General features: G+C 38.9%; 1 protein-coding gene and 1 non-coding gene across 2 annotated transcripts in view; both read left to right on the top strand.

The window, feature by feature from the left end:
* The first annotated feature begins 1,933 nt into the window (after nucleotides 1-1,933).
* On the top strand, nucleotides 1,934-2,015 carry trnal-aag. Its single transcript has one exon. It is a non-coding gene; the product is annotated as a tRNA-Leu (tRNA).
* Nucleotides 2,016-2,252: 237 nt separating this feature from the next.
* The window catches only part of polr3e (polymerase (RNA) III (DNA directed) polypeptide E), a 16,009-nt gene continuing 10,093 nt past the window's right edge, over nucleotides 2,253-8,168 (top strand). The window contains exons 1-9 of the mRNA XM_037691157.1: nucleotides 2,253-2,283; nucleotides 3,014-3,124; nucleotides 5,188-5,238; nucleotides 5,324-5,401; nucleotides 5,650-5,765; nucleotides 5,857-5,939; nucleotides 6,188-6,295; nucleotides 6,907-6,956; nucleotides 7,052-7,171. Of these exons, the coding sequence (XP_037547085.1) occupies nucleotides 3,086-3,124; nucleotides 5,188-5,238; nucleotides 5,324-5,401; nucleotides 5,650-5,765; nucleotides 5,857-5,939; nucleotides 6,188-6,295; nucleotides 6,907-6,956; nucleotides 7,052-7,171 (645 nt within the window). The 5' untranslated portion in view covers nucleotides 2,253-2,283; nucleotides 3,014-3,085. The remainder of the gene's footprint in view (nucleotides 2,284-3,013; nucleotides 3,125-5,187; nucleotides 5,239-5,323; nucleotides 5,402-5,649; nucleotides 5,766-5,856; nucleotides 5,940-6,187; nucleotides 6,296-6,906; nucleotides 6,957-7,051; nucleotides 7,172-8,168) is intronic.

Below are 8,168 nucleotides of genomic sequence, written 5' to 3'. Positions count from 1 at the left end.
CTGTGGGAGGAAACCGGAGTACCTGGAAAAAACCCACGCATGCACGGAGAGAACATGCAAACTCCACCCAGAAAGGCCCCCGGACCAGGGTTTGAACCGGGGACCTGCTCGCTGAGAGGCAGCAGCTCTACCAGTTGCATCACCTTGCTGCATTACTTATTATTATTATTTATTAATGAGATTTTTCCAGACCTTAATCTTAAAAACTTCTTGATTTTTTTTTTTGCACAATCATTTTTGTTTGTTAAGAAATTAAACTCTTGATTATATATGAAAGCCAATTTATGCCATCTGAATTTTAAAAAAAAAAAGGTAAATGTACTGCACTTGTATAGCACCTTTCTATCTTATCCAGATACTCAAAGCGCTTTACACTACAATCTGTGCCCTCGTTTACCCATTCATACAGCACTTTACTATAACTCTACAAAGCTAATTGAACAAATCATTCTAAATAGACTAATTGGTGCTTTGAGATCACGTTCATACACTGGTGGGACACGCATTGGAGGCTATGAGGGGTTCAGTGTCTTGCCCAGGGACACTTAGGCATGTGACTGCTGGTGGATTTGAACCCACAACTCTTCGCATTGGAGGACAACTGCTCTAACCACTCAGCCACAGCCGACCGATTTTTGACTTCCAACAAGTTTCTTGCTGAAGACAATGTAGTTTATGTGATGTACAAAGTAGTTCATTAACTTAACATATAAGAAAGTTAAAATTAAAAGGTAGTGCGCCACCCGCGAATCAAACCCCGGTCACAAGAATGGGAATCATGCATGATACCACTACACCATATGTAGAGGGATATGGGGTTGGATATATATTGTAAATGATCAGTTATGAGTTAAGCTCATAAGATACGCATTTATTATGCAAATAACCATGTTTTGTATGGGCACCACCTCTTTTCAGAGGAAAAATCAGTCTCTATGAGTTGAAGTGGGTTGTAGAAGTAGAAGAGATTATTGAAGTTGTAGTGATGTAGTGTAGAAGAAGAAGTAGACGTGAAACTTAACGTGTCTGTGTGTTACAGGTTGACTTTGGCCCACCTCTCGGAAGAGGGATGGTCCTAACTCTTTTGTCACGTTTTATAAAATCTACAGTCCATTTTCTCTGTCTGCCTTTAAAAAGTCACTCTTCTCTTAAAAAGAGAAAAACATAAGACAAGTGATTATCGTAAAGAGAGATTACTTAAACAGACATTTTCATAAATAAACATTCAGTTCTGAAAATGAACAGAAAATTACATTTGGGGGTTAATTGCAGGCAATGTTTCTCCAAAAGGTGTCGCTGTTCATCTCATGAAAAGAAAATGTCATTTAAACAAAGGGTTCTTTAAAATGTGTTGTCTTCATGGGAACCCATCCTGGGAGTAATACTCCTTTCTTTTAATAAAAGTTAAAGTCTCAACAGATGTTTCACTTTGAGGTCAGCTGAACCCAAACTTATTAAAACGAACTGTCCGTTTCATGGGAAATGAGTTCATATTGGCAGTGAAGTTAGCACAGTAACAGTTTTTTTTATTATTATTCTACAAATTGTTTTAGGTTATTGCCTGTCATTTTAGTGTATAGCTTTAGATCCTTGTATACTGTTTCTTTTATACTTTATATTTTTGCTATTTTCAGGTGTAACTGGGACCCGGAGTACAGTACATAATTTCGTTCCACTTCATGTACCACATGTGATGCGAATAACAATAAAGATATTTGAAGTTGCACATGAAAAAATTGAGATAGCAAAATCAAAGAGATGCTAAATATTAGTTTTGAGAAAACATTTAGTAATTATGACTTAGATTAAAATTTTCTTCGTCATGTCAGGAATGTTGTCCCGTGAAAATGTCAGGTAAAAAAAAATTGTTTTAATGGTTTAAAAACATCATAAAATGTCTATATAATCTCAAGAATAAATAGATTGAATGTGAGGTAGCGTGGCCGAGCGGTCTAAGGCGCTGGATTAAGGCTCCAGTCTCTTCGGGGGCGTGGGTTCGAATCCCACCGCTGCCACATATATTTTGTTCACTTCAAAATTGTTTTGAGTGCTCATTATCTCCAACGTGTCAGCTGAAAGACACCTGTTTACCAGTTTACAGTAATTTAAAAAAAATTTACCCATCTTGCGTGTGCGATATGCTATCATACGGGCACGAGCTCCTCCCCACGTGTCTGTGTGGAGCTGAATTGGCACCTCCACACTAGAAGCGTTCAACTTTTGTTGTCTGACTTCTGCGGCTCTGCCGATGAGACAGGTGAAACTGAGCAGTGAAAGGTACAGGTGAGAGATGAACCTGTTGTGATGTGGACGCCATCTGCTTATATGCGTGTTAAGTCCGGCCGTGTTGACCGACTGTTATTTTGTGTAGCATGTGTCTGTTAGCTCACCAAGCTAAGCTAGCTAGCAGCTGACTGGCTAGGTTTGCTACCACCGGCTAACAGCCTTCTTGTTTAAAAGCGTTACTTCTTCGTTTACAGGCACTCAAAACATTACGCATGTAGCACTTGGCCTGCTTTGCCTTTTACTTTATTATGACTTAAAAACGTATATCCGCGAGTTGTTGAGGCCAACTGTTTGTGCTAACTTGCTACTAAGGCTAACGCAGCTAAAAACAGATTTTTCTTTCAAGTTGGCGCCATCAGTGAGTGTTTTAACTGTTTGAAATCATCGTGGCGAGTGTCTGCAGGGTGTAGCGTTTTGTAGAGGATGTTTGAAAGAAGAGAAGCCGTGTAATGTGGGGTTACAGTGTGTTACATCATGTGCAGGTTAGGTCAGTGAAAGCATCATGACTTACTGTAGGATCTGACCAACTTTTGGCAACATGTTGGACCTTCTTCTGACAGCTTTACACACCCTGATCAATCTTGATTTATCCATTGTATTCTGAATTAATTCATAGTAACTCTCCAGCTGTTTGTGTGTTTGTATTAGATGAACTGGTAGCCTTTTAGTTACACCATAAGCTTAAAGCTGTGCAATAAATCCCAGTTCCTCTACATTTATTTTACAGGTTGGATCCCTGAGATCATCTGCTGCTCCTCTCTTGTGACATCTTTCAGCATTTGGTGAGGATTACACCACTATGGCCAGTGGTGATGAAGATGACCCCATTATAGAGGAGGTAAGTCTATACCAGTGGTCCCCAATCCTGGTCCTCGAGGGCCGCAATCCTGCATGTTTTAGAAGTTTCGCTGCTTCAACACATCCGATTTGAATAACGAGGGATTAACAGGTTTTAGAAGAACCTGAAGACTTGCCGAAGTGCAGGGATGCAACCAAAGCATGCAGGAGTGAGCACCACTGGTCTATAGCACAACCTCCGCATATAATTTCACTATGACTAAAAAGATGACTAGACTTATTTTAAACAAGATGTTTCTTTTGTGTTTTCAGCAAGACAGCTTTAATTTACACCTTTGACAGTATAGTAAGTGTTTGGGCATCTTAACATGCTAAGTCATTAATATTTATCTCTTTGTACCAGGTAGTAAGTAGCTGCAGCCACCACAGAGAATATTTTTATACAAATTCAAGTTATTTTTGTTCAGGTGACTCTTCGGCTAGCTCCGTGAGTGTTTATCTGATATTTTGTTGTCAGGTTTCCATTGCAGATTTTTATTTGCCTCCAGAAAAGATCCAGAAAATTACAGCCTGATTTAGCAGTTTGGAGATGCTCTGTAAACATCCTTCTCACTTCTAGTGCTGTGTTTCTGTCTAGTCTGCTTTACTTGAGCTTTATTAAATTTTTTTTCTTCTCCAGAGGCAGAAGTTTACTTCAGAAGTCAATGGGGGAAATTCCTTTTTTCTTTTTAAGCATACGTGTAACCCACTTCAGTATTGTGCTTTCACAGTTTGCTCTGTGAACTTGTAAATGTTTTGAACTGTAAATGCCTAATCATTTTAATATTGATTTTCACTTTGTCACAGCTGCATTGCACAATGCTTAAATTGCAAATTTTGCAAGTGATGTGAGCTTTTACAGCCGCGGTAATACATCATGTATCAACTAAAGCAACAGATTGGTCACTGATTGTAGAAGATGACTATTTTCCCCATAAACGGAAAGGGATTGCATATGTTTGTCACCCGTGCAGGCAAAATGAGTTGCAACGAGGAATTTTTCAATATTTAGCGATTTATTTTTCAAATTCACCTTTTCAAAATGCTTCAAAATGATATATAGTTTGGTTTTGTTTACAAAAGTGCTGGTTTGAAATCTTAATTTTTATTGGTTTAGAGGGATGCCTAAAGGAGTTTTAGACTTATATACACACACACACACATATTTATATATATATATATATATAAAAATGAAATTCCTAAGATTTGCAATGAAGCCAAACATTATACGAAGGGATTTCCTGGCGCTACAGCAGCCAGCAAAGACAAATATCAGAATCAAAATAAACTTTATTATCATTGTACCGAGCTACAGCAAGAACATAGTAAATACGAGAAAAAGGAAATTAAAGTAGTTAAAAGACAAAGGGATGTTTTAAAGTTGCTCAACTTTAATCTAAAGGTAGATGAAGAAGATTATATGCTGTTTTAGTTGCCAAAATAATAAATTGGTGACTTTATGGATTAATTCTTACAGTAAAGATCAATTACTTTCACTTACTGTAATTTCCAGTGTATAAGCTGCTATTTTTTTTAACATGCTTTGGACACCACAGCTTATACAATGCTGTGGCTAATTTATGTAATTTTTAAATAATATTTATGGTAAAAAAAAAAAAAAATCACGTTCTAACGAGCTTCCTGCCGCCAAAAACATTTAGAGGTAGCACTAGCTTTGTCAGCACTGTTCTAGGCTACTCTATTTAGTAGAGTAACGATGAGTCAGAAAGGATGTTCTCATGAAGACCTGTTGAAAGCAAAGTCTATGAAACTCCCTCAGGTGGTTGATTCTTAAAATGCAGCGAACAAGTGAAATGTTTGATTTTTTTTTGGCTGAAACACAAGCCCAAACCATGATGACTCCTCCTTGTTTTGAAGGTTTCATGAAATTCATCATCTCCCCCCCTCCACACACACACACAAAATGCTTTGGTTGTTGTGGTTATCGTCCCTGATTATTAGATTTCAGAAGACACCAGATTTGTTTAGATGCTCATTTTTAACGAAGTCCTGAACTTTGTGATAAAAGAGACGTTTTCTGAGCTACCCTTCTGTTTCCTGTAGATCGATGTGTACCTCGCCAAAAGCCTTGCAGATAAACTGTACCTTCTCCAGGTGAGCTTTTCTTTCACAACTCCTGAGTCATTTTAAATGTTTAGCATATCTTGAGTCACTCAATTCGTTTGTTATTTTAACTCAGTATCCGGTCCGACCGGCCTGTATGACCTACGATGATGTCAACCACCTGTCTGCTAAGATCAAGCCCAAACAACAGAGGGTAAACAGACGCTTTTTCCGGCTACTGATGTTTCGTTTTAGCCAGTTTAGCCCTTGTTTAATCTTTTAGTTTTAAGTCTTAAGTTGAAATTTAATTTATGTCTTTGCGTCATTGTTGCAATTGTTGATTTACATTTTTTAAGTATTTTAGCTTAGTTCTCAGTTGTTTCTTTTTTTATAATTGTTTTTTGTAAACTGGTCTTTATTTCTCTGGTGGTTTACGTGCTTTTTGTTCTGTTTGTGAGTCAGCTGGAGCTGGAAATGGCCATCAGCACCGCGAGTCCGAACTACTGTCGCAGTAAAGGCGAGCAAATCGCTCTGAATGTAGACGGCATGTCCTACGATGAAACCAACACTTACTCGTCGTACGTTTTATTCTTTATTTATGTTGTTTTACTTCTTAATCTGAAAGTTTCTAGTTAGTTTGGTGGACTGACTGTCGTTTGTCTCTTTCAGAAAAATGATGGACAAACAGACGTTTTCCTCCATCCAGGCCACCACCGACACCTCCAAATACGCAGCTGCTTTGTTTCGTAAAGGTCTGACCCGATTACCTGCTGTCTGCTGCAGCGCCACACGTGCTCTGACTTTATCTGATGTGTTGTAAATGCTCAAAGGTCATTCATGTTTTAGAGTTCCCCTTTTCTCTTTTTTTTTTTAATATTACCATTAGCCATTTAACTTAGTTTGCCTTGATAAGCTGGTAGACCAACACGTGCAACTTCTTGGCATTATCCAGGATGAGAGACGAAATACAATTGGTGATTGATTTATTGATTGTCATCAGGTGAGCTTCATATCACCCCCCTGACGGGAATCCTGCAGATGAGACCCAGCTTCTCTTATTTGGACAAAGCTGACAACAAAACCCGAGAGCGTGAAGCGGCCAATGAAGGTGTGCTTTCTACTAACTTTTGTTTTTTTGACAAACTTAATGAAGAAAATGTTTAATTTTACCATATTTTCCACACTATACGTCGCTCCGGAGTAAAGGTCAAAAAATGCCTCATGAAGAGGAAAATATAAGTCACTTTGGCGTTTTAAGTCGCATTTATTGTACATCCTGACCACCGGGAAACGTGGGCCGGCGTTGTGCCAAAAATTGATTGGCGTCCACGGAAGCACGCACAGAAATACTCGCTGTTTCAGTTCTTCAAAATCTCACACGATTACCACCTAATAACAATTTGTTTGTTTGTTTGTTTTGGTTCATGTCAGTATGAATGAACATTTAATGCGTCAGTCAAAAGTTGTGTCATGAATAGGAAAAAAAAAGTATATAAGTCGTTTATACGTCACAGGACTGGCCAAACTATTAAAAAAAAAAAAAAGTGACTTATAGTCCAGAAAATACAATAAATATGCCTTGGCTTGGCTGGTGGATCCCATTTTTGAGTTTAGCCTTTTTTTATTGTTTGATTTTCCAAACAAAACTAAGAGTAATGTATCAAATAGTTATGATGTGATTAAACACGATGACTGATGACCAGATTTTCACATCTGCAGGTGGAGATTCCTCCCAGGAAGAAGCCGAAGAGGACGCGAAGGCGATTACGGTAAAGACGAATATTTTATTAACACAGTGAAAATTGTAGCTGCATTGGCTACAACACACAATTTATTATATTTATTAAGCACATTTCTTCTTTAGGTGAGGTTCGCCCGTCCCGAATCGGAGCAGGCCCGGCAGAGGAGGTTCCAGTCATACGAGTTTCTGCAGAAGAAGCAGGCAGAGGAGCCTTGGATCCACCTGCAGTACCACAGTGCAACGGTAGAGGGAGCGCTCAGCATATAAAATATGATAGAAATATAAAATATACACCTATGTTCTGTGGAAAATTTTTGAAAAGTAATGCAAACTTGTTTTGAAAAGGAATTGTGTGAGTTTTCAAGCTGGTGATTTGGAAACATCCACTTCCATATATGGGCTGTGACGTCATGACGGGGTCCGGCTCAGGCGAGACAGCCAGGTTTATATTGAACACCAATCGTATCCTTCTCATTTCTGGCAAGAATACTCGCGACAGGAACAAAATGCTGAATCGGTGTGCTGCGCTGTTTAGTGGAAATGCAGCCAAGGAGGGAGTTGGCACCCGTTATTTCCTGAAAGTCAAAGATGTTCAGGAGAAATGGGTGAAGTTTGTCAGTTAAATGGGCTGACTTGATGACACCAATGTCTACCAGTGTTCTGTGTTTCGAACATTTTCAACCTGAGGGTTACGAGTCATCAATGATGCTTGAACATATGGTACCAGACTGAGGAAAGCTGCTGTGCCAACTATTGAGGCAGGTCCACCGTGCACAAGACCTGGGAAACTGGAAGGATCAGCAGCAGACAGACCTGCAAGAAAAGCGCACACATGGACATTAGTGAGGAAATGTGAAGTTTTGCTGGTATGACACTTGGTCATTTTAATTTGTGTCAAAAGTACAGACTGGTTTATAGCTTCTTATTTGACACAAATTGAAACGCAGTCTCAGAGCGGCTGCGTGTTTACTACTACAACAACTGAAAATGCTCGTGATTTGAACGATGCCGGCGCATCCGTCGACCAGATTGTTTTTAATAACATTTTTTATTGTATTGTAAATACTAGCACATACCAGTTGGTGTTTTCAGGCCATTCATGTCTACCCAAAACTGAGGAGTTTGCTCGTGGTGCTGTTTTGTCTTTACATGTAAGGAGCAGGCCGTCCTTGATGAGCAGTAATTTCACACTGAACAGTTCTACATTAACAGTTCTACAATAACAGTTCTACTTTAACAG

Source organism: Nematolebias whitei, chromosome 17, assembly GCF_014905685.2.
Source record: "Nematolebias whitei isolate Nwh7 chromosome 17, NemWhi1, whole genome shotgun sequence".
NCBI classification, from domain to species: Eukaryota; Metazoa; Chordata; class Actinopteri; order Cyprinodontiformes; family Rivulidae; genus Nematolebias; species Nematolebias whitei.
Note: the sequence above shows the minus strand (reverse complement) of the source record. Positions and strands in the feature narration are given on the sequence as shown.